Source organism: Muscardinus avellanarius (genome assembly GCF_963383645.1).
Source record: "Muscardinus avellanarius genome assembly, chromosome: 10".
Lineage (NCBI taxonomy): Eukaryota > Metazoa > Chordata > Mammalia > Rodentia > Gliridae > Muscardinus > Muscardinus avellanarius.
In genome coordinates this window covers 100,159,685-100,185,478 of record NC_137796.1, presented here as the reverse complement: position 1 = coordinate 100,185,478, position 25,794 = coordinate 100,159,685, and the positions used below count along the sequence as shown (strand labels likewise).

General features: G+C 54.0%; 1 protein-coding gene across 3 annotated transcripts in view; it reads left to right on the top strand.

The window, feature by feature from the left end:
* The window catches only part of ABCC1 (ATP binding cassette subfamily C member 1 (ABCC1 blood group)), a gene marked incomplete at both ends in the record, with an annotated part of 144,467 nt that overhangs the window by 108,139 nt on the left and 10,534 nt on the right, over window positions 1-25,794 (top strand). Inside the window, 10 exons of one of the 3 annotated variants that reach the window (XM_080703019.1) lie at window positions 1,520-1,696; window positions 2,244-2,411; window positions 4,009-4,192; window positions 13,024-13,114; window positions 15,327-15,438; window positions 17,069-17,276; window positions 18,842-19,152; window positions 22,500-22,699; window positions 24,235-24,361; window positions 25,126-25,227. In XM_080703019.1, coding sequence (XP_080559145.1) covers window positions 1,520-1,696; window positions 2,244-2,411; window positions 4,009-4,192; window positions 13,024-13,114; window positions 15,327-15,438; window positions 17,069-17,276; window positions 18,842-19,152; window positions 22,500-22,699; window positions 24,235-24,361; window positions 25,126-25,227 — 1,680 coding nt within the window. Of the gene's footprint in view, window positions 1-1,519; window positions 1,697-2,243; window positions 2,412-4,008; window positions 4,193-13,023; window positions 13,115-15,299; window positions 15,439-17,068; window positions 17,277-18,841; window positions 19,153-22,499; window positions 22,700-24,234; window positions 24,362-25,125; window positions 25,228-25,794 lie in introns of all 3 variants that reach the window. The other 2 variants (XM_080703018.1, XM_080703020.1) reach the window with 2 other exon arrangements.

Here is a 25,794-nt window from a genome sequence, read left to right as displayed (position 1 = left end):
GGGATTTTATTTTTATTTATTTTTTTAAATATATTTTTATTTGGAAACAGGGTCTCTTAAGCCAGCGCGGCTGGCTTCAAACCTGTATGACCCTCCTGTCTCAGCCTCCCAAGCGCGGGGATTACAAGCGTGCGCCACCACGCCCGGCTTTCTCCACCTTTCTGTCTTGTTCAAAACAAAGATTTTTAAAATCAGTTTTCGCACTTTTATGACTGAAACTCATAAAACAAATACCCTTAGCCTGGTCCTCGTTCTCCTGCTATTTTCAACACCTTATGTTCTGTGGAAATATAAGCAAAACCGCCTTTGTCAGGGGCTCCTTCGACACCGAGGTCTTTGTTTAACTTCTATCAAGGAAGCCCTGTGTAGTGGTGCGGGCTTATTATCCCAGTACTTGGGAGGCTGCTATGGGAGGACCGCAGGTTAGCCACCAGCCTCAGCAACTTAGTAAGGTCCACTGCAACTTAGATCCTGCTTCAAAATAAAAGAATAAAGTCAGGCTGGGGTCATAGGTCAGAGGAAGAATACCCCTGGGTTCCATCCCTAGTACCATGTGCTAGTTTACCGAGAGTGTTGCTGAGTTGCTAAGACTATCCTTGAAGCTACACTCCTCCAGTCTCAGCCTCCCACTACTGGGACTGCAGTTGTGTACCGTGACACTCATCTAATCTGCATTTAATTTTTTTTTTTTTTGGTACTGCGTATTGAACCCAGAGGCATTCTATTTCCAAGCTACACCTCAAGCCTGATTTTATTTCTTATTTGGAAACAGGGTCTCACTAGGTTGCTGAGAGCTTTTTTAAATTGTCAAGGCTAGCTTTGAATTTGCTACCTTCCTGTCTCAGCCTCCCAAGTACTAGGATTACAAGCATGTGCCACCACACCTGGCTTGAAGCAGTGTGTGTGTGTGTGTGTGTGTGTGTGTGTGTGTGTGTGTGTGTACGCGCACGCGCGCTACTAGGGATGGAACCTAGAAGCCATCTACCTCTGGGCTATACCCTCAGACCTGTTCTATATTTGGAAATAGGGTCTTAAGTTGCTTAGAGCCTCTCTAAGCTGCTGAGGCTGGCTTCGAACCTTTAGTCCTCCTATCTCAGCCTCCCAGGTACTGGATTATAAGCATGTGCCACCAATGCAAGGCTTAAAGCACTTTTAAAGGCCTCTTCTGTATCTGTGTCCTAGCATTGACCACTAATCAGATGATATTTTAGGTCCCACCAGGAACATCATTCTGTGGAGACGGGTTTTGTTTGCTGTTGTAGACATTTAGTAGATAACCTACTAGATATATAACCATACTCTCCTTAAAAAGGATTTCAGCTTTTTAACCTCTGATACTGTTGTCAGTGATTAGCCTCTTATGGGTCCTAGCACCTGTGGTTCCGTGTGACTCAGTTTCCCTCATGTGCGGCAGGACTCTCCTGGCAAGTGGATGGTGCTGCTGTCCTGTTGATCAGGTCCATCTTTCTGTCTGTCTGTCTGTCTGTCTGTCTCACCTCATTCTCCATCTGCCACATAGGGCTCGGTTGCCTACGTGCCCCAGCAGGCCTGGATTCAGAATGATTCCCTCCGAGAAAACATCCTTTTCGGGAGCCAGATGCAGGATCGCTATTACAAAGCTGTGATACAGGCCTGTGCGCTCCTCCCAGACCTGGAGATTCTGCCCAGCGGGGACCGAACAGAGATCGGGGAGAAGGTCAGTACAGATTCAGTGCTGGCCCCTGCATCAGTCAGCTGTTGCTGTGTAACAAACATCTTCCAGTTGGCATGGCTGACAATGTAGATCACTTACTCTCCTCTTTGTGGAACTGTGGGACTATGGTCATCTTTGCCAGGCTGGCTTCGGTGGGAAGGGGCTCTGTTTCACACTTGAGGTCCGCTGACCTCAGTGGGTTTGGCTCCAACCTCCTCCACACCACTTCTTGCCAGGATCTGAGCCGAGGCATCAGTCGCCACCCAAGGAGAAGCTCTTGTGGTGACAGAAGTAGCTGGGCAGCCGGGGCAGCAACCCTTTTACCCGCTTTACAGACAGGGCTACCCCCGTGCATCTGGTGCTGGATGTGAGGCTCAAAGCCATGCTCCTGCGGGCTGACTCCCTCACCCCTGCCTCTCTCACACCGAAGCAGGAGGCGGCAGCCTGGGTCCGCCATACTCTGAGCAGGGGCCCCTCTCGGGCGGTTCTGTGTGTTTCTGGGATGCTGGGTTTTCCTGGGAGACCCACCCTCCTTACTGTGTCTCCCCAGGGCGTGAACCTGTCGGGGGGCCAGAAGCAGCGCGTGAGCCTGGCCCGGGCCGTGTACTGTGACTCTGACATCTACCTCTTTGATGACCCGCTCTCGGCCGTGGACGCCCACGTGGGAAAGCACATCTTTGAGAACGTGGTTGGCCCCAAGGGCATGCTGAAGAACAAGGTATGGCTCCCGGCAGGCTGGGGCTGTCGTGATGTGTCTCTTTCTCTCGCGCTCTTTTTTCTAAGGGTGGTGGGAAAGAACTGCATTGGTCCATCATAACATGTACAGAGCTGGGAGTGCTGGCCCGGCTGATGTTTGTATTTTGTTTAAATGATTTTGCTGTGTTAGGAACTTTTTTTTTTTTTTTTTTTTGTGGTACTGGGGGTAGAACCCAGGGACTTTCTACCTCGGAGCTATACTCCCAGACCTATTTTATACTTTATTTGGAAAAAGGGTCTCACTAAGTAGCTGAGGCTGGCTTCGAACCTGTGCGATCCTCCTGTCTCAGCCTCCCAAGTGCTGGGATTACAAGCGTGCACCACCACGCCCGGCTGTGTATGAACTTTTTAAGTGGGATTGTCATGCTATACATTCCAGGGACTACATATTACATACATATATATGTAAGTGTATGTGCACACATATATATGAAACTGTATGCCATTTTGCCTATTATAAGCATCCCCACAGATGGCACTAAAATTCTGTATAAGCAACTCTTAACTATTTAAAAAACTAAAGTTTCCAAAGGAATACTTTGTGACATTCAGAAATCTATCATTTTAAATGTCTGTGTCTGTAAGTGCAGCACCGTGGGGGCCCGGGCTGTCCACTCTCTTGGGCGCCACCCGTGGCTACTTCTGCCACATCTGCAGGCCTGAGCCACAGCACCAGCAACCATCAGGGCCATCAAGCCGAGAACACCGGCCATCTGGCCCTTTAAGAAGAATTGTATTGACTTCTATTAATGGTGACGACTGTCTTGGTAGACTTTCAGATGCATAGGTAACATAGATACATTGCAGCCCCAGCACTGCAAAATAAATAAGTATAATGAAATATAGACACATACAGATTTTGCCCCATCTTCTTGTCTTCTCAGGAGGGAGAGAGGGAGAGTGACTTGAAAACACTAGGCCAGCCGGGCGTGGTGGCACACGTTTGTAATCCCTGCGCTTGGGAGGCGGAGACAGGAGGATTGCGCAGGTTCGAAGCCAGCCGCACTGGCTTAAAGAGACCCTGTTTCCAAATAAAAATATAAAATAGGTCTGGGAGTGTAGCCCGGAGGTAGAAGGGCTTCCAGGAACCCCAGTACCACCAAAAAAAGAAAGAAAAAGAAAGAAAAGAAGAGAAAAGAAAGAAAGAGAGAAAGAAAAGAAAACACTAGGCCATAGCCTGCAGAATCATCCACACACTTACATGGGTCCCTTTCCCCCCTGCCCTTTCAGTTTTGTTCAGAAATGCCTTTCCATTACCCTTGTTAAACTTGTACCCCCCCACACACACACCCACAATTGCAATATAGCAGCGCCGGTTTTCACTGCTTGGCAGCACCCCCACCCGTGTCTGTTACTTGGTTCTCCTCCACGCCCAGAGCCCGAGGAGGCGGGGGTCTCTGTTGGTTTGGCTCCCTGCCCCCACCCTCAGGGCATTGCCAGGGCCCTGGTGTGGGCAGAGGCTCTGCCCACTCCCCTTCACACCTGAGCTCCGTCCCTGGGTCTGGTAGCTCACCCCACGCACCCTTGCTGACACTGCGGGCTTTCGGCTTTGCCCGCAGACGCGGATCCTGGTCACGCACAGCATCAGCTACCTGCCGCAGGTGGACGTCATCATCGTCATGAGCGGCGGCAAGATCTCAGAGATGGGCTCCTACCAGGAGCTGCTGGCCCGCGACGGTGCCTTCGCCGAGTACCTGCGCACTTACGCCAGCACCGAGCAGGAGCCAGCCGCTGAGGACGACAGTAAGTGCAGCCTGGGGTGGAGTCTCCGGGGCTCAGTTGCCCCTTTGGGGTTCCCGTCACCTGGCCTGGGTCAGCTCCTCAGGAAACTGGGCTGGGCCGAGCCGAGGAGGCACCGAGCACTTTGCCATGGGGGCACAGGCTCACCAGGCTTTGGTGAGCTGAACCCAGTTTCTCCTGCGAAGGAGCCGGTGATCCAGGAACCGCAGGGTCCTCCTGGCAAAAATGGAAACGGTGCTAATCACAGCCCCTCTGGCTCTGAGGATGCTGAGAGAGGACCGTGACAGGTGGCACAGCCAGGACAGATGTGCAGGCCGGCAGCTGAAGCGCGCTCCGCCGTGGCCGGGATGGGCGAGTCCCTGCGGCCGCCCTTCCAGTCCCAGGAGGGAGGCCGCTTCCTCACCCATAAGGTTGTGGCGTGGCAGAAACACTCTCCCAGCGCAGGACAGACGTCATGGAGGGGGTCCGCCTGGCTCTTCCACGGGCCGTACTGGTTGCCCTGACTGCTCTGGGAAGGGTGACTGTCGCTGCCACCTGCTGGGCCACCGCACACCTGCTCGTTACCGGCCACACAGACTGGGACTCTGAAAGCTGGTTAGTGGCTGAGGCACCTTTAATGCTTAACGTCCCCATAGACTTCTGGGCTTGGCGGACTTGGAAGGATGCCATCTCCCTTATCAGTTGGTTTGCAGCCTTCTCGGGTGCCCTTGCATCTCAGAGGGGCCCCTGCCGGCTTCCTGTCTGGGCACTGTGGCCAGGTTGACGAGGAGAGGGAAGCCGTCCCCGAGGCATTTCTGAGCCCAAGTGGCCACGTTTGGTGGAGAGGACTCTGCTTTGGTGTCAGCTGTGGCTAAAAAGAGTGAAACTAAAGAGAGGTCCCCCGCCCCACCCTGCCCGCCTCCCCAGGAGCCAATCCTAGGCTCCCCGGGCCTCTGGGCCTGGTTTCTTACATCCTTCTCCAGACAGGACTCAGATAGACTGCCCCCAGGGCAGGCTGCAGGGCCGCCCCTGCACAGCTCTGGTGTGTGGCCCTGGGGCTTGGCATTGCTGAGAAAGAGCTGTTTGCTGTTGATTTATTAAGCCATTCAGGGATTTATTCAGCATCTACTCTGTGCTAAATACTTGTACTGTTTTTATTTATTTACTTATGTTTTGGTGCTGGGGATAGAACCAGGGCCTTGTTTGTGCTAGACCAGTGCTCTGCCACTGAGCTGAGCCCCAGGCCGCTGTCAGGAGCGCCGCACACGGGCAGCTTGAGCGGCAGATTTATCAGCGCGCTGTTCGGGGGCTGGAAGTCTGAGACAGGTGTGGCAGGCGGCCCTCCCACGGCGGGGAGCGCACCAGGCCTGCGGGCCTCTGCTGGCTCCAGCATCCCAGGCCCCTTTGCTTCCTCGGTCTTCCCTTGATGCCATTGCTGTGCTCCTGTCTACAGTTTCTATAGGGAAACGGGTCATGTAGGAGGCAGGCCCACCTCCTACCCTAAGACCTCAACTAATCCCCTGCAAAGACCCTGTCACCACACGCAGTCAGTTTCCCGAGGTGCCGGGGGCTGGGACTTCCACATAGGGTCGTTAGGGGGAGGCAGTTCACCCTTGTGCGGTTCTGTTCTAAGTCTAGGGGGGATTGCAGTGAACAAGATACAGGTAATTCCCTGCCCTTGTGGACCTTAAAAGGGTCGCTCCCTAGAGACAGGGACAAGTCAACAAAGACAGGTGGAGGCAGCTGGAAGTGCCACGCAGAGATCAGCAGGTGGGACTGAGGAGCGAGGTTGGCTGCTGGTGCCTCTGGCAGGCCTTCCAAAGCCTCTTCAGAGCTGCCCTGGGTGTGGGACAGGATGTGGGAACAGTGTTAGGATACGGGGAACAGCAGGCACAAAGGCATTCACGACCAGTGTAAGCATCTTAGCTTAAGAAACAGAAGGAGGCCAGCCGGGAAATCGGGTGGGCGCCCTGTGGCCTTCACAGCGGGGACCCTGGGTGTTGGCTGAGTGCAGTGGGAGCCATGGGAAGGGGCAGAGAGGAAGCCGCTGGCCTGAGGACGCAGCCTCATGCCCCTGCAGGGCTGGTCTCTTGCACCTTCCTGGGGCTGGGGGTCATTCACAACTCTGTGTCAGAGTGGCCCTGCAGGGCTCCTAGTACCTGTAAAGACATCTTTATTGAGAAAGATTTCACATGCTCTGTAACTAGCCATTTCAATCCTGCAGTTCAGTGGTTCCTAGTGTATTCACAGAGCTGTGCACCCATCACCCCAAGGAAACCCCATTTCTCACCAGCCCCCTGAAGCCCTAGGGAGCCACTAGTGGGCTCTTTCTCTATGACTGGCTTATTCTGGGCTTTCACGTGACCGGAGTCACGCACCAGGTGGCTTTTGGTGACTGGCTTCCCCCGCCCCATTCCTTTTTATGGCTGAGTGATATTCCCCCGTATGGGCAGACCGCGTTTATTTTGTCTGTGCATCTGGGGATGGCCATTGGGTTGTTTCCACCCCCAGGCTTTTATGAATGCTGTTGCTGTGAACAGAAAGGGTGTTTGTGGCTCTCCGCCCATGTGTGCTAGCCGACGTTCCCTTCCTTCAGCTTTTACGTTCTCTCATGGGAACGAGTTTCTGCAGTTTGTGCCTTTCTGGTTGGAAAGTTCTGCCTTAAGTCGGGCCTATTTGCTCTCGGTCTCTGTCTCTTCATCCGAGAAGGTGGGTCGTGGCAAATTCTCGTTTGGTGTGTCCACGGACCTGCTGACGAGCCACCTTGAGGCTGGCATGTGGGCTGTGACCGAATGAAATCAGTTCATCCCTCTCCCCGTCCCCTTTCTATCCAGGTAAACAAGAAGCATCTCTAAGGGGTTTCCCTCTCCCTCCGCCCCTCGCCGGCTTACACAGAGCTCTCGAACAGGGCGGGCAGTGCGGCCAGTTTCCTCATTCTTTTCTGTGTACATCAGCACTTAATTTAGTGGCGAAAATAGCACTCACCGCCTTCGCCCTCCGAGGGTTCAGCCCCCAGTCCAGTCCCCGGGATGGGCCACAGCATGCGGGCCCTAAATCAGGCTGGACGCCCCCCCAGCTCACCTCCCCGGGGTCTTGGCACCAGGACTTTATCTGGCTGGCTCAGCCAAGCACGTCAGTGACCTCGGAGCTCTCTCGGACACTCTTTTGGCTTCTCCTGAAGGAAACTTTCCATGTCGGCTTCGTCAGGCCCGTTTTAGAACATCCAGGCAGCCAAGGAGTGGGGGTGGAGCGGGGAGGCGATTCTCAGTGTGCCGAAGAAGAGGAAGTCCAGGTGGGGAGAAACTGCCCCCCTCAACATTTGCTACACTGATTGCTGGGAAATGTATCATTTATTTTGCATGGCAAAGAGAGGTATAGAAATTGGTTCTTTAATTTTCATAACTTGAAGGCACAATGTAGTTTTTATACCTCTGGACTTTTCTTTTTTATTTATTTTTCTTTTTTCTCTCTTTTTTTTTTTTTTTTTGGAGGTACTGTGGTTCCTGGAAACCCTTCTCCAGGCTACACTCCCAGACCTATTTTATATTTTTATTTGGAAACAGGGTCTCTTAAGCCAGTGAGGCTGGCATCGAACCAGCACGATCCTCCTGTCTCCACCTCCCAAGCGTAGGGATTACAAGCGTGCGCCACCACGCCCAGCTTTCTTTTTTATTATCATGATTTTAATATTTTGCAGTGCTGGGGATTGAACCCAGGGCCTCATGCATGCTAGGCAAGCTCTCTACCACTGCACTACCGCCCCTGGCTTCTCTCTTAGGACCCGAAGACCTGTATCAGAGATGTTCTGTGGGGAGCAAGTTGGACATTTGTCCACATTTGGAGACATTTTGGGTTGTCACAACTGGAGCAGGAGTTATGGCTGGCATCTCAGAGGCCAGCCATGCAGCTAATCATTCACAGTGCCAAGCTGGCCCCACCACCCTGGCCACACATGGAAGCGTCCCGGGGCTGGCGAGCAGAGTCGTGCCAGGATCGGGAAGTCCCGATGGGCTCTGACCTGACGCCACCAGGAAAGGCTCCCTCGCCAAGCAGGAGGCTTTAGCTTCCGCAGCTCAATTGACCCGTCTCTCAGTCTCCTGGTGAATTCCTCTTCCAGGTCTTGGGCAAAATTATTTTTTACTGAAGAATAATTCTTTCATAAATAATTCTTCTATAATTGTTTTAACCTATTATAAAGCCAGCTCGTGCTTACTGTAGAAGTTTGCAAATTACGGGAGAACATCAGGAATCAGGAAAATTCTTGTCCTCCCAGTACTTGGGAGGCTGAGACAGGAGGATCACAGGTTCAAGGCCAGCCTCAGCAACTTGGCAAGGCCCTCAGCCACTTAGACTCTGTTTGAAAATAAAAACATAAGATAGGGTTGGGGGTATAGTGCAGAGGTAGAATGCCCCTGGGTTTAATCCCCAGTACAAAAAAGAAAAGCACGGTGGTTCTGCTACCCCGCCCTGCCAGGGCGCCTCTGTTGGCTTTTCCCATCCTGCCTGGCTTTCCGAGGCCTTTGCCCCAGAGGTTGAGGGCGCAGCCAGCGGTGTTCTCTCTCCATCAGCACCTCCCCGCTTTCCAGAGATCTTGGCTGCACACTGAGCAGGCGCGGGAGGCCCGTGCGCACGCGCATTCCTCCCGCTGCCCTCAGAGGCCGCGTTTCTTCCTCTTGAGGACCGAGAGCTTGGGCGGCCGAGCCGGAGGACGAGGCCGGCGATGCAGCCTGGCAATTCCGTTTTTGGTAAAAAATGAGGCGTCAACTCGAAAGCACTGAGTCAAATTCTTTCCTTCAGGGAGGCTGGGCTGCTGGCCCTGGCCCAGGCCAAGTTGCAGGGCCTTCTTGAGGAAAGGCAGTGTTGGAGTCAGCGCTGAGCCCCCAGGGCTGCGCTTCTGGGGCCCGGAAGGCAGCGGCACCTGGCTTCTCGCCTCTGCACCGGGGGAGTTCAAGGGGCACCACTGGGGGGACAGCTTTATGTGTTAAAAACAAAAGCAACAACAACAGAAAAGCTTATTACAACCTTCTCTCCCTGCCTCGCATCATCCATGAGCCTCCTGCTCTGTTTATTGGTTCTCTCTCCTCCTGGAGTAAGTCGCAGGTTGGGGGGCTTTGGGGTTGCTTCTGTATCCCCAGGACTGAGAGCAACGTGTGGCATAAGGCAGCCTCTCATTGATAGGTTAAATATGTGAGTGGCTGGATTACACCTTGATTGTTTAAGGCATGCCCTGTATAAAGGGTCCAGAGCTCAACAAGTTTTTATTAATATAGCAGCTCAAATATCCCACATTAAAAGAGAGTATGAAGCCGGGCGTGGTGGCACATGCCTATAATCCTAGTACTTGGGAGGCTGAGACAGGAGGATCACAGGTTCGAGGCCAACCTCAGCAATTTAGCAAGGTCCTCACCAACATAATGAGACCCTGTTTCAGAATTAAAAAAAAATAGGGTTGGGGGTTTAGCGCAGAGGTGGAATGTCCTGTTTAAGCCCTGGTACAGAGAGAGAGAGAGAGAGAGAGAGAGAGAGAGAGAGAGAGAGAGAGAGAGACAGAGACAGAGACAGGAGATGGGCAGATGTTACCCACTCATGTCTGGGCAGCTTGAGGTACCAGCTTTGGAGAAGCAGACTGAGAGACCCAGGGGACCGCGAGCACGCTCGTGGCGTGGAAGGGCGGCTCTGCGTGTTTGCTGGTCATTGACTTATCAGTCTGGCCGACTGCGGTCTGGTGTGTGGGCAGAGTGCCTGAGCCGCCATACGGAGTGGTGCTCCCGGCCCAGCCTGGTTGAGTGCCCATCCCTTCTCACTGCGCACGGCCTGCCAGGTGCTGCAGGTAGGAAGGCACGTAGGACCCAGCCCCGGAGAGCTCACAGTCGGGTGGGGGAGACAGACAAATCCTGAGTAATCAAGAACATCGTAAATGTGGTGGTGACGGAAACCTGAGGGCCCGTGAGAGCCCAGAGCAGGGGCTGCTCCCCATCCCGGCCGGCGAGGGCCCCGGCGAGCTGAGCCAGGTCGCCTTCTCCTCTCCTCCTCCTGGTCCCCATGCAGCGGGCTCAGGGCAACATCTGTCCTCCAGGAGCTAAGGCTGTGGGCTGGAGCCAACCTCCAGCTGTTATGCGGTCTGCCGCGAAAACAGGTATAAAAGATGGAAGGTTGGCCTGCAACATCTTCCCAGCTCTGTGTACATTTAAACGTAGCTCTGACTTCAGGGTCTGGTCTCAGGCAGTCTGCTCGCCAGGGAACCACTCAACACATGGGCTGGGGAAACCAAGGCACAGAAGTCAGGCCCCCTCAGCCAGGCTTGCTCCTCACCCGCGAGAAGGTGGTCCATTCACTCCCACTGGGCACGTAGATGGCAGCGCAGGGAAGGAGCTTGGTGGGCACGTAGATGGCAGCGGGGAAGGAGCTTTGTCCCAATTCTCTAACACGTTCTTGGATCTTGTGAATTCCCAGGCTGCAGAGCGGTGGCCGAGGAGGAGGAAGGTCAGTACCGCTGGCTGCAGGAGCCAGGCTTGTAGAGCGTAGAGCAAGGCTGTAGACACGGGGCCGCCGCTGCATGCCTGTGGGGACCCCGGGCATGTCTGTTTTTACCCCAGGCTTTGTTGCTGGCCTGTGGAGGCCTCGCACGCACCAGCTGGGCCTTGGCTTTGCTTAGTTGTCTCCTGGGTCAGTTCCCATGACCAGACTGCCTCCTAGGAGAACATGGTGCAGACTGCCTGCACACAGTAGGTAACAGTGAGGGCACCTACTATGTGCAGGCCAAGGCATGCGGGCCACCAGCACGTGCTGAGTCGCTAGCTCCGGGTGGCAGCGGAGTCGGGAGGAGGGTGTGGCCAGCAGTATTCCAGTGGCCAGAAGGCTGTCCCTCCTCCAGAGCCAGCCCCGTGCACCTGCGGGTCAAGACCATCATCCAGGTAGCTTATAAATCAAAGGCTAGGCTGAGTGGAACTGAGGTATCTAGAGAGACCCGTTCAGCGCATCTTTGTCCTTGTGACCACCATGGACAGTCCCGGGAGAGAGGCTCCGATGAGTGACCGTGGCGGGGCCCTCCTTAGCTGGATGCATCCTGGACACCCTGGTGGGTAGGTTTGCAGGGTCACAGGAAGTGGGGAAAGCCCATCCCTTCAAAAAGAAGGGATGGAGGCCTCGGCCATGTTCGTCCTCCTCCTTCTCCTCCTCCGCCATGCCCCATGCCATGACCTCTATTTTACAGAGTAGAATTCCCAGCTGGAGCATTAAAGATAGACTCCCCTGCAGGTGGAGGAGACAAGGAAGTGGCAGGAGGTCCCGGTGGGAAACCCTCCCCAGAGCTGGTGGTTGCAGGAGGCTGAGGCTCAGAGGCATAGGGCCGGGTGGCCAGGCACTGGAGAGGGCTCTCTGAAGCAGGCCACCCGCAGAGCAGGGGTCTCTGCGAGCCTTCAGAAGCCCCTCATCCGTGCGCTGAGGAAGGTGGTTGAGCCCAGGCCTGGCCTCCAGGGTCACCTGTGTGGATGGGTCCTGGCTGCATGGAAAGTCTTGCTTCTTATTGCTCTAATTCCTGGATGTTTGGGCAGTTTTTCTTTAAATATTAATAAAAGACAGGTGCTGACCTCCAAGGGAGCATCTAAAGCTCTGCTTCTCAGGCCTGGCTGTGCCCCAGAAGGACCTGTAGAACAGGCCTACAGTGCACACAGCTATCTGCAGCAAAGCAGGTTCTCATGAGGCACCGGCTGCACCGAGCACTGCACCTGACCCCCGCTAGGGCTCAGAGAGGTTTCTCGCCTCCTCGAGGTGCACAGCTAGGGACTGAGAGAACCAGAATAGCCCTGGCTACCCGACGGTGCTGGAACTTGGTTACGGTGGGGACCGTGCTGGACCCGGGGCATCTGCTCATTTATAAATCACTTGGGTGTGATTCATTCCCAGCCTAGACTGAGAAAGCCCCCGTGGAGCTCCTCCCCAGCCAGGCCTCCGGGCTCCCTCTGCCCTGCAGGGCGCATCTGTGCCTCCTGTGGCTGGCCTCTTCCCTTGCTGCACGTGTACATCTCGCTGCATGCTCCCAGGGTCCCCTGACCATGCTGCCAGCTGTGTATTTAGCCCTTATAACCCCTGTCCCAGATCCCTCCCCACCTCCCCAGGCCAGCCTTTTGAGCCTTGCTTTGTACTTCTGTCTCTGTCTCTTCTCTATCCCCTGGCACCAAAGAATGAGGAGCTCAGAGTGGGGAGGGCGGTGACAGTCCTCTCGTCCCCTGAGTCGGGATGAGAAGAGCTGGTCCGCTACACCCTGGGTGGTTTTGGTAGCGGCCGCCGGGCCTGATGTTCGGTGATTGCTGCTGATACCAGGCGGATTCTTCCTGGAATCAGGGGAGGTATCCAGCCACCATGGCTTCTCAGCTATTCTCAGATTGAAAGGCTTCCCTGTTGCTGGGGAAAGGCCCTCCCCTGGTCCCTGGGGGTGTCCCTGTGACCTGGTCCCTGAAGGGTTATTTCCCAGCACTGCAGGGACAGCTGGACTCTGAGCCCAGGCCCTCGTGAGCATCCCTCCTGATTCGGGATGCCTGAGGACCTGAGGGCTTCCCCTGCCTGCCCCGGTGTGTGCGGCTCCTCACATCCCCACCCTGTTGATGAACTTAACTGTCAGCACTGCTGGCACAGCTCCCGCCCAAGCCCAGGGTCCCCTCTTAATGTGGCCTTGCAGAGACGCGCAAAGCACCATCGCAAAGCTGCCGCTCCAGCCTGTGTGTGTCCTCAGCAGAGCCTCCTGGTGGCCAGAGGAGGCTGTCTTCTCCCCAGAGGGACTGGGTTTATTTGCCTTTGGTTCTGGCCTTGTCCTGCTCTTGAAACTCCAACTGCCCCCCTGGTCTGCCTTCCACCAGAATCAACCGGCGTCGGCGGTTCAGGGAAGGAGGCGAAACAGATGGAGAACGGCGTGCTGGTGACGGGTGCTGCGGGGAAACAGCTGCAGAGGTGAGCTGGGGAGGGAGGCTGGGTCCTGCCGGTTCTCCAGGCGCCCCGCTTCGGCCCTGCCTGCCCAGACACTCATTTTCCCGACCCCCAGCCCAGCAGGCACGTGGGTGTGCCGTGCCTGTGTTGAAGAGGTCTGAGAGGCTTCTGGAGAAACAGGTCCCCATCAAACTGTGGAGGCCTTTGGAATTCCGGGGAACTTGAGTTGCCATGGCAACCACGGAAGGGCTCAGAGGCCTCAAGTCTTCTTGGGCCAGTTCCAAGTGAGGCCCCATGCATGTTAGACAACATGCTCCATCTGGCCTAACATCCCCAACCCCTTTCTCTTTGTTTCTTAAAATTCTGAGACAAGAGCCGGGAGGGTGGCGCACGCTTGTAATCCCCACGCTTGGGAGGCGGAGACAGGAGGATCGCGCTGGTTCAAAGCCAGCCTCAGCTTAAAGATTAAATACATGGGTTATGGTAATGAAGAACAAAAATACGGACAGAAGAGTAACCTGGACTACGAACTGTGGTTACCTCTTAGTTAAGGGGAGAAGAAAAATGAAGGCAAAAAGGCAAAGTGTTTAATTTGGCCCACAACCTTAGTAGTTGTCCAATGACCTATTTTTTTTTTAAGTGCCTGAGATAAAATGTTACCGTTGTGGTCCATGTTTTGTTGGTAACAACACAGTATCAGAGACTGGGCAAGTTAGACACAGAAGGGGTTTATTTTGGCTCCCAGGTGTGGTCCAAGGTCGAGGGCGATGCTTAGTGGTGGCCTTGTTAGCAGAGTCCCGCAGGGAGAGACCTCTGCCACGCTGGATTCGCAGTAGACCCGCTGTGGAGCCTGGGTCGGGCGCTCCTGAGAGCAGAGCCCTGGTCCGTTCTGCAGGGTCCCCCGGCTCCGCCTCCGCACTCATTTGAAGGGAACTTAATTTCATCCATTTTGTAGAGAGCATTTGTTACTTGTGGGTAGCGGGAATACGGTATCTCGTTTATCTATTTGGGGACTTTGATGCTTAAAATATTTTAACATAAAAAAGTGGCCTTAGAGCCGGGTGTGGTTGTGCACAACTGCAATCCAGTGACTTGAGAGGCTGAGGTAGGAGGCTCACAAGTTCGGGGCCAGCCTGGGCAAGTGTGAAAGCCTGTCTCAGAATTTTATTTCATTCATTCATTCATTCATTCATTCATTCATTCATTCACTCATTTGGTGGTACTGGGGATGGAACCCAGGGGCCTTCTACCTCTGGGCTACACTCCCAGACCTATTTTATATTTTATTTGGAAACGGGGTCTCTTAAGCCATCTGAGGCTGGCTTCGAACCTGCGCGATCCTCCTGTCTCCGCCTCCCAAGCGTGGGGATTACAAGCGTGCGCCACCACGCCCGGCTCTGTCTCAGAATTTTAAGAAACAAAGAGAAAGGGGTTGGGGATGTCAGGTCAGTTGGAGCATGTTGTGTAACATGCATTAGGCCCTGGATTCAATCCCTAGGGCCAGAAAACAAAGCAAAAAACAAAAGGTTAAATGATATAAGTTTCAGAAACATAGTATATTTGTAAATAAAGTTACAAATATTATATAACATATAGGTTATATGTGTATATATACAAATAGAGAAATAAATAGATATAAATAGAAATAAATAAAGCCAATTGGGCAAAGTAATGGAGACTTTGTGTTAAATCTAGATAAAGGGTATACAGTCTCTGGTCTGTTCTTAAACCTTTTTATAATCTTGAAATTACATGCAAATAAATTCACCAAAAAAATTAGAGTTGACCCTAAAATTAATTTTAAAAAATCGAAAGAGCTGATTTTGGGGCATCTTCAAACATGAAAAAAGAAACCCGAAAAGCAAAACACAGTGACAAAAGTGGGATAAAGTTTGAAGCGATCGCCGTCCTCCGTTGCAGATGTGGCCGGGGCCGGAGCTTGCCCCAGGGCCCCCCCGGGAGAGTCCAGAGGGACTTCTTTCTGCAGATGTTGCTTCAGGAAACACCGTTAGCCCATCAGTGCTGCTCAGCAACACAGACCATCCCAGATAGTCACAGCAGTGCTGCCCCCAGCTCTCCCCCCATAGCCCCCTTTTCCTGGGGGTTGGCAGGAGGGGCTGGCTCGTGTGCGTGCGCCTGGCCACGCGCTTGCTTTCACCTGGCGTGGCCTGCGCCCTGCCCCGCGTGACTTCCGTACCTCGCTTTGCAGGCAGCTCAGCAGCTCCTCCTCCTACAGCGGGGACGCGAGCCGGCACCAGGCCAGCACCTCGGAGCTGCAGAAGGCGGGCGCCAGTGCCGAGGAGGAGGCCTGGAAGCTGATGGAGGCGGACAAGGCGCAGACTGGGAAGGTGAGGCCCACGCCCTCTCCTCGCCAGCTCTCCTGCTGGGCGCTGGGCTGAGCACTTTTTTTTACCCTAATGCACGCCTTTCTGACAACAACCCTCTCTGGGTACTTTGTACAGCCCCGAAGCCAAGGCCCAGGGGCTAAGTGACTTAGTGCCCAGGGTCCCCACTGCTGAGCAGCAGGGCTAGGATTTGAATCCTGGTGTCAGGCTGCAGAGCTGAGGCTCAGGTCTCTGCTGGGCCTCCTGCTGCTGCATTCTGAGCAACTTTGGGGCATGGGGGGGCATGTAGTCAGGTTCCTACTGACCTGGGTCAGAGAAATTGCCCAAATCAAGTCCTTGGGGAGAAAGGCCAGAGATGCAGGCCTCTGTGGTGTGTGTGTGTGTGTGTGTGTGTGTGTGTGTGTGTGTGTGTGTGTGTGGTACTGGAGATTGAACCTGGGGGCATTCTACACCCTGGGTTCTCACACCCCCTAACCCTTTTTAGTTTTTAAACAGGGTCTTACTAAGTTGCTGCAAATCTTACTAAGTTGCTGAGGCTGGTCTCAAAGTTACAATCCTCCTGTCTCAGCCTCCCAAGTACTGGGGTTTCAGATGTGCGCCACCACACCTGTCCTGTGATCCTCGTTTAACCCCCACTTTAACCAGAGGAGATGCAACCCAGAGTTATCCCCATTTTCTATACAAGGGACCCCAAAACTTGCCAAAGCCGGACCCAGAATGAAGCTGGGCTCAGCAAGCCCAGTTGTTTCTGCTTTGCCCCCCCCCCCATGGTCCCTCTGCCCTGAGGAAGGCATCCAAGCCCTTCCAAGTGCTTCCAGGGTCTCGGGCTCATGGAGTCCACGTGCTCAGAATTGAGAGACTCGCAGAAGAAAACTCAAAAGGAAGCGTCCCTCAGTGTCAGGGTCACAGCATCCCAGGAGGCGCTGCATGGCCCAGGGAGATGTAATGGAGGCCCCCGCTGGCCCTGTCCACTCCCGCCCCTCGCGGGTGTTTTGGTTTTATCCATGCATTTACTTCCCACTTATTTTCAAAACTGGACTCCCAATTTGTTTGGGGATGAAGCTCATATTGTCTTCCAGCCAGGCTGTACAGTCAGATGGTTCTTATGATCCAGAATTAACCTTGAGACACTTGGAAGGGCAGCAAGCACGCAGCCCAGGAGAGACTGGGAATTTCTTGAATCTACCCCAAGTGGTTTGGGTGGAGGACCCCGACACTGTGGGCGGCTGGGTGTACATATACATGTACATGTACATATACATATACATATACATATACATATACATATACATATACATGCTTTGGTCCCCGTGCTGGGCTCCATGGGAAACATAGAAGCAAAAGAAAGCCCCAGCTGCCACCTCGTGACGCTGTGCCAGAATCAAGCAATGGAAAACCCCCAGAGCCAGTCAGTGCTCAGAGGAGATGGAGTGGCGGGCCCCCTGGCCTTCGATGATCGCATGACAGCCTGCCGGCCCCTTCAATTGGAAGCTTCGCGAAGGCAGAGACCTTGGCTTTGATCACAACTTCGCCCCTCTGCTGACTGATGGGAGGGTGTCGGGTGTGAGCAGAGAGGTGGGCTGGGCCGGGGTGCGCGGGGCGCCTGCTCAGCGCCTTCCCTCCGTGACCCCAGGTGCAGCTCGCGGTCTACTGGGACTACATGAAGGCCATCGGGCTCTTCATCTCCTTCCTGAGCATCTTTCTCTTCCTGTGTAACCACGTGTCAGCGCTGGCGTCTAACTACTGTCTCAGCCGCTGGACGGACGACCCCGTCATCAACGGGACCCAGAAGCACACCAAGTTCTGGCTGAGCATCTACGGGGCCCTGGGCGTCTCCCAAGGTGCGCGCTCTCCCCGCCCCGCCTGGCCGCCCCCTGTAGCCGCTTTGTGTCCCCTTGCAGAATTGACCCCAATCCTCAGGGCCTTGTGCACCCCCACACCCAGTCAAACCCGGATGGACAGAACCGGTCACGTGCCAGATGCTTGTGTGTTTGTAGAATGGCTGTTTGGAATATTTTCTTTCCTCTGGTCCAGAGGAGACGGGGGGGGGGGGGTCAGTGTGTCCATTTTATAGGCGAGGACAGCTGAGCAGAGGCCACGGGAGTCTTGAGGGTCCCTCCTTGCCCGTTTCTCTGTCAGACCTACTGTGTGAAGGTGGGAGGGGTTCTCATCCGGGCAGTATTGTTCCGCGGGGACATCAGATGACTTCTGGTCTCCACGGCTTCAGGGCGGACTGTTGCTACTGCCATCAAAGGCAGGACTTTGCCGGGTGCCCGCTACACATGGGCCACCTCCCCAGCAAAGGAGCCTCTGGCGCTGTGCCTCAGTGCTGGCAAGATGGTGGAGCCCCGCTGGGTACCTCCTCTGCTCCCAGGGAGCCCCTCAAATTCTGGGGCATGGGTCGCAGCCCATGGAAAGAGCACCTGCCCGGTGCCTGGCTCTGTACCCAATACTCCCACATGATTTTTTTTGTGTGTGTGGTACTGGGGTTCCTGGAAACCCTTCTACCTCTGGGCTACACTCCCAGACCTATTTTTATATTTTTATTTGGAAACAGGGTCTCTTAAGCCAGTGAGGCTGGCTTCAAACTTGCGTGATCCTCCTGCCTCCCAAGCGCGGGGATTACAAGCGTGCGCCACCATGCCCGGCCTCTCACATGTTTTAACTTGGCTGCTTCTGGGGAGAATCACCGCCCCGCCGTGGCCTGGGGGTGCAGCCACCCACGGCTCTTGGCCACGAGAAAGTAGCTCTGAAAAGAGCCCTTGATGACAGAGAAGCAGACAGGGTTGTCCTGAGTTTTTCAACCCACAGCCCCCCCTTTCCCTGCCAGCACTACACTGGGGGAGGCAGAGAACAGAGAGGCCGGCATGCTGGTTAGCCTGGGCTCAGGTGGCGGCCGCGCCCACTCCAGAGCCCTGCCGTCTGGTGTCGTGGCCACAAGCCACAGGCGGCTATTTGAACTCTAATCCAGTTATAATTAAAGCTAAACTTCTTTAGCCACATTTCTGGTGCTCAGGAGCCCCGGCCCTGGCTAGCAGCGCCATCCGGCACCGCACAGTTGGAGAGCGTTTCTGTGACTGTGGAAAGTGCCACCCAGCAGCACTGGCCCGGAGGACCAGCACGCAGGTGACGGCCGCGACCCCGCAGCCGGCTGCCCGATGCAAACCCCCGGTCCGCTTAGGACCTGCTGAATATATCCAGGGCAAAGGAATTCCAAGTTGCAATAGAGTCTGGATAAAAACGAGGCGGGTGAAGCCCTAGTACGATGCGTAGCGTGTAGCCAGCGCTCAGTAGTAACAGCCACCGTGCTTATTAGGGATGAGTCCCACCCTCCCCGTCCACCAGCGCTCCCTCCGCCAGCGCCGCCCCTCCCTCCGCAGTCTCACGCGCCCCCTCATGTGTGCAGGCTTCTCGGTGTTTGGCTACTCCATGGCGGTGTCCATCGGGGGCATCTTGGCGTCCCGCCGCCTGCACCTGAACCTGCTGCACAACGTCTTCCGGTCGCCCATGAGCTTCTTTGAGCGCACGCCCAGTGGGAACCTGGTGAACCGCTTCTCCAAGGAGCTGGACACGGTGGACTCGATGATCCCACAGGTCATCAAGATGTTCATGGGCTCCCTGTTCAACGTCATCGGCGCCTGCATCATCATCCTGATGGCCACGCCCATCGCCGCGGTCATCATCCCCCCCCTCGGCCTCATCTACTTCTTCGTGCAGGTGAGAGGCGGCTCCTGGCTCCCAGGGCTCCCCTCCTCTGGCGGTCCTCAGCCTGGGATGTTGAGGATTTCGCGGAGGGAGACTCACTTTTGTCTCTCTCTTTTTTAAATTAAAAAAAAAAAATTTATGTGGAACATATTGAAAATGGCTTACATTCAGACTGTGCTTGGTGCCCTCTCCCCCTCCCCCGATTCCCTTCCCCCTCCCAACAATGGGTGTCCAGGTCAACCATGCTCTATTTATATTTTTACTCAAATTCGGATGTAGCTCCTTTATTAATCAACCTCAGCCTTCTTCCTCTCCCATCCTTCCATTCTAGTTCTGGTGAGGTTTCTTCTTGAATGGATTGTTGAATGGATTGCCCAAATGGATTGTTTTCAGCTTTCAATAATCCAATGCGGTTTCCTTCTGATAAGCTTTAGTCTTTTTAACTGTAAATGAGAAAACAAAACCCATCACTATAAAGACACCCCTGTTGTTAAATTTCTTGGAAGTCTTTAGTTCTGAGGCCTTTTGTAGGTAATAGAGACATGGAAAATAGCAACCGATAATAGCATGAAAAATAGCAATCTCTCTTGTGATAGACATTTAGAGGTAGGCTGTTTGGGGCTGGGATGGAAGCTCCGTGAGTTTGTTAATATCCCAGCTATTATTTCTTCTTCTCCTCGTCCTCCTCACATAATAAACTTTTCATGCTTAAATTGGTCTCACGGTCCAGGATGGTTGCTGGAGTTCCAGCCGTCACACCTGTATATCACGCAGTGAGTCTAATGCAGAGGAGCAGTACAAGGGGGCAATGGCTGCTGAGTCAGCACGACCCACTCAGCGCCCCTGATTACGAATCCCCTAGCGCTGTGTCCTGTGTGCAGGGCGGCTAGGAGACGCGGTGTCTTTGCTGGACACTGCAGCCCCCAGCAGTGATGCTCATTTCGTACCTGCAAACAAGCCCAGTTAGCAGAGGAGCGTGTCGTGTTCCCAGCGGCAGATGCTCGTGTTCAGGCTCAGAGGACATACTGCCCAAGCAGTGGGGCTGAGCGTGTGGCCCCAAGTCCGCCTGGTTCCCGAGCTCGCGCCTCTGCTTGCCCTGAAGTCACCACCTGCAGGGTGGTGGGGTGGTGACTAGCCATGGAGGCAGCTGTCCGGGTGGGACATTTCTACCAGGAACTCACAGCACAAGTAAGCAGCCAGGAACCGCATCGTTCCCCAAGCCGCCCTGCCCATCTGGGGAGCTAAAAATACACTGGGCCCCAGTCTCATTTCTAAGTAGGTATACCAAAGAGAAGAGAGGGAAAAAGAGAAAGTGCCGGAGTGTTCTTTGCATCTTGATTCATGATCAGCCCAAACAAGTATCACCCGGAATCCCCATTAACAGAGCAGAACAGTCAGCTGCAGTACCGTTGCGCACCAGAGGCGGCTCCAGAGTCCCAGAGAATGGTCTCAAGTTCGAAGTTCTTTCCAGACGGTGGGACTGCAGACTGCCATTGGATCTGCCTTCCCATAATCGGCTCCGCTGCTGGGTTGGCAGGCTGCAGGCTAGCTGGCAGGGTCTCTGGTGCCCCAGAGGGCTGCCTGCCTGGGGGTTCAAGTTACTACCCCAAACAGCCATCCAGACAGAAGTCACGGCCCGCAGAGGCCTCATAAAAGCAGCCATGATACTTGGTGCTGTCCTGGCTGGGAGGTTTTGTCCTTAACAACCCGTTATCAATCTGTCCACTCTACTGTGGATAAGGCGGTAGCCTGGTAATTATCTCATTAGCACCTTTGGAAAAGGAAACATTGGTCCCTGGTTCCTAGTCCAGTTTCCTTGTATGGAGAGGAGCCAAGGCCGAGAGAGGTAGAGTGGCCAGGCCGACGTCTGTCCAGCAGCTTCTCGGACCTTCAGTTCCATTCCCCCAAGGCTTTCTGGGGCCTCCCTGGGCCTGGCAGGAGCTGAATGCCGGGTAGGGCGGGAGCTGAGCAGAGGTCGCGTCTCCCCTGGTGTGCCATAGCCGTAGCTGAGGAGCAGGGCGCCGAGCAGCAGAGAAGGCCTCCTGGGAGTGACGTTTATGCTCCATGTGCAGGACAGGGCTGCGGGGCAGCAGCAGCAAGAGCAGGCAGGTGCCGGGTGCAGGGAGGGAGGGAGTGGAACCCAGTCAGGACCAGGTCCGCAGAGCAGTCCTCCAGAGCAGGACTCCTCCAGAGCAGTGTGGGCCGCCGCAGGCGGGTGGGTGGGTTTATTTTAGCCCCATGGATGTCAGCTCAGGCAGACGTGCTGGGGATGTGACAGAATTCTGCCGTTTAATAATACTAGTCACCACGTCACGCTTGCTATTAGGTGGAAGCATATGAAATTGCCAATGTACATCCCATAGCTATGGCCCAACCTAACCTACCAGGCACCGTGCTTACTGACGCGCGCGCATAGGATGTGTGAGACTAGTGGGTGTATAAACATGTGATGTTACGCAGAAGAGTACATGACTCTTGCCTGTCACGCCCACAACACCCCCATGAAGCAAGGCCTTACCATTCTATTACAGATGAGGAGACCAAAGCTCAGAGAAATAAAGTCACTTACCCATTATATATTATAGTTAATCAAGAGCAGAAACCCGGCATGACGGTGGTACTTGGGAAGCTGAGACAGGAGGATCTGAGGTTCAGGAAGGGGAGGCTGAGACAGGAGGATCTGAGGTTCAAGGATAGCCTCAGCAACTTAGGGAGACTCTTGGCAATCTAGCGAGACCCTGTTTCAAAAGCAAACAAAAAGCCTGGGGGTGTAGCTCAGGTAGAATAATCCTGGGTTCAATCCCCAGCCCCCCCCAAAAAAATGATAATCAATAGCAGAGTCAGGATTTGAATCGGAGCCTGATTGGCCTCAAAACCCACATCTAAATCCACACGGCTGGGCCCAGGAAACCCTGGCAGTTGGTGGCATCGGAGAACAGGACAGTGCAGAGGACAGAACTCGCAGCCAGGCCTCTCGTGCACTCCCGCTCTGTCGGGTCCTGGCCAGGGAACCATGGGAGGAGGTCGGCTGGGCTTTTTGTGCCGTTTCCTCCTCCTCAAGTGGGAGGGGAAACATCCTAGGTTTGTGGTGAGGACTGTTTAAGTCGTGTGTGTAAAGTACGTACATGTGCCCAGGACGCTGCACTCCATGCCGGCTCCAGCCATTACTGTTAACGCTGCGGTTCCTGTCTGCACCGGGTGGTAGTCCACCGGTGAGCCCACTGCTGGTAAGAGCGGCTCAGCTGGGGCCCTCCCATTCCTGCAGGGATGGTATGAGTCATGTCCAGGTCTCTCCAGCACAGCCCGGGAGGCTGGCATGAGAGGCTGACTCCCGTCTCTGGCCTCCCTTTCCCCTGCAGAGGTTCTACGTGGCCTCTTCCCGGCAGCTGAAGCGCCTGGAGTCGGTGACCCGCTCGCCCGTCTACTCGCACTTCAACGAGACCCTGCTGGGCGTCAGCGTCATCCGCGCCTTCGAAGACCAGGAGCGTTTCATCCACCAGAGCGACCTGAAGGTGGACGAGAACCAGAAGGCCTACTACCCCAGCATCGTGGCCAACAGGTGGGCCCGAGCGGCTCCCTAGCACCCCTGTGCCTCTGGGTACCTTCACGGGCGGTGCGCAGCGGAGCTTGGGCCCTCGCAGGTGGGAGGACGGAGGGCGGGGCAGACGGGAGCACTGTGAGCCTGCCGGAACACCTCGAGCCCCTTCTCCGTCTCCCTTCCTGGAGGTGCCGTATCAGGCAGCCTCTGCAGTGATCCTCTCTGTATCTTTATCCTCTGCGTGAGCCGTGCCCAAAGCAATTTCACCTATTAAGCTGAACCACATGAAACTGTCAATTTGTGGATCAAAAACAAGTAGCATTTCAAAGAAAAAAAAAAAAAGAGGCAGAATTATTTTGCTAATTATTTGCCAGCGTTAGAGAAGTGTCTGGTGTATCCCTGAACTAGCATCCTCCTCACTAATCTGCCTCCTGTTACCCCCAAAAGGTGTGGTAGGAAAGTGGCCTGTCTGCGGCCCACGGCCAGCCGCAAGCCCGCTTTACACGGTCTGATCCCACAAGACCAGGAAGCGGGCCGGGGACCACCGGGGTCCTTGGCTTCCCTTAGAGAATTTTTAAGGAGTTTGTGGAGATGTAGCTCTGCTGCTGGGATGACTTCATGCATCCAGGGATCAGTTGCCGTGGACCATAAGGCCATGGCGCAAAACAGATCCGGCAGCACCATCTCCCTACAGAAACGCAAAATGTCTACTATTTTAAAACCTGAAAGAAATACTTCTCATAATACAGAATAGCTTATAAGCTATCTTTAGCCGGGCGTGGTGGCGCACCCTTGTAATCCCAGGACTTGGGAGCCTGTGGCCAGCCTCAGCTACTTACACCCTCCACAACTTGGACCCTGTTTCAAAATAAAGAATAAAAGATAGGTTTGGGGTGTACCTTAGAGGTAGAAAGCCCTGGATTTAATCTCCAGTACCATACCAAAAAAAAAAAAAAAGAGGCCATCGTTAAGTAAATGAAATACCTGTATTTATTTAAAATGTAAAACAATACATCTCATGTTTCCAAAGTAGGCCTGGGACCGTGGCGGGGACATTGGAAGGGGCAGCTTGTTTCTTACTCCCCCTGGGACCAGCGTGTAAAAAGAGACTTATTTTAAAACTGTAAATGCCTCTTAGAGTTGATGACTTCTTAGTGTTTAGGAATATCCACGACATCTTTTTTTTTTTTTTTAATACATACATGGTCATTTTAAAGAGTTCTTGAGAAAAAGTTGGTTATTTAGGATTTGGGCACGCTGCCAGTCCCTGGAAGCACTGCTTCTGCAGAATGCCATTTTAATCCCGGGTCTTGCCAGGCTCATGACGAGTCATCGGCATCGAGTCCCTTGGGCCCTCCTCCCCGGTGGCCAGGCTGCGAGTTTTGCATGAGCAGCGCTCAGGAGGTCTTTCTCCAGAACTCTCAGGGAGTTACTTGGCTAGCAAATTGACCCCCTCGTGCCTCCGTGAGCAGGTGCCGGGTATCTGAAAAGCTCACCTGTGCATGTCTGTGTGTGTGTGTCTGTCTGTCTGTGTCTGCCTGCGTGTCTCTGAGCAGGTGGCTGGCCGTGAGGCTGGAGTGTGTTGGCAACTGCATCGTCCTGTTCGCCGCCCTGTTCGCTGTGATGTTCCGGGACAAAATCAGCGCCGGCCTGGTGGGCCTCTCGGTGTCTTACTCCTTGCAGGTAGGAGCAGGCCCTTTTATATGGATTATCCAGTGGTCTTAATTGGGGATTAAGGTTTCAGGTACCTGGGCTTTTGCTTTCATATGGGAGCTGGGGAGAGGAATGGAGCCGAGTGGAATTTGAAAAGTGTGTATAGAGCCCAGGAACTGACTAAAGACAGAGTGAGATTTCATATGTGGCCAGGGTGCTCCGTCAGTCAAGAGAATCCCTTGAGTGCTTGAAAGGGGGCTTCCAGCTACAAGAAAAATGCCTTAGGACTATGAATTTTTCTCTAAGCTCAGTTTTAGCTGCATCTCATGAGTGCGCGCGCGTGTGTGTGTGTGTGTGTGTGTGTGTGTGTGTGTGTGTTTGCTGGAGATGGACACACCAGGGGCATTCTGCGTCTGAGCTATACTCCAATTCCTTCTTCCAACTTTTGTTTTGAAAGAAGATCTTTCTAGATTGCCGAGTGTCTCGCTAAATTGCCGAGGCAGATCTCGAACCTTTGATTCTCTTGTCTCAGCCTCCCAAGTACTGGCTGTGCACCATCATGCCTGGCTCGTGACTCTCGATACATTGTGTTTTTATCAATTATTATCTAGTTCAAAATGTTTCCTGATTTCCTTTCTGATCACCTATGCGTCCAGTCTGGGTGATGGCTGTGTTTGAGTTTGCCAACTTGGATACTTTCCTTACCTGAAGTGTGTCCTAATTCATAGTTACGGAATAAAAACAAGGTCACTCATGGTCACTCCAGAAACTCCACCTGACGCTCTCACTTGTAGGTCACCACATACTTGAACTGGCTGGTTCGGATGTCTTCTGAGATGGAGACCAATATCGTAGCTGTGGAGAGACTCAAAGAATACTCGGAAACTGAGAAGGAGGTAAAGCCAGGGCCCCGCCTGGCTCTGGGCCTTGGCCTTCAGTGTGTCTTTACCCCAGCGAGACCTCTGAGCTGTAGGTGTGGGTAGGTGTGATAGTGGACACCCTACCGGGCAGAATCCACCTTATCCGTGACCCATCTCTTCTTTTTTTTTTTTTTTTTTTTTTTTTGGTGGTACTGGGGTTCCTGGAAGCCCTTCTACCTCCGGGCTACACTCCCAGACCTATTTTTTATATTTTTATTTGGAAACAGGGTCTCCTAAGCCAGCGCGCGCGGCTGGCTTCGAACCTGCGCGATCCTCCTGTCTCCGCCTCCCGAGCGCGGGGATCACAAGCGTGCGCCACCACGCCCGGCCTGAGGCTAGCTTAAAACCTATAATCCTCCTGTCTTAGCCTCCCAAGTACTGGGATTACAGGTATAGGCCATTGTATCTGGCTTCTACCACCACTTTTTTTTTTTTTTTTTTTTTTTTTTGCGGGTCTGAACCCAGAGCATTCGCCCTCCGGGCTACACCCCCTGCCCTATTATTTTTTTTGACAGGGTCTCACTGAGTTGCAAAGGGCCTCAC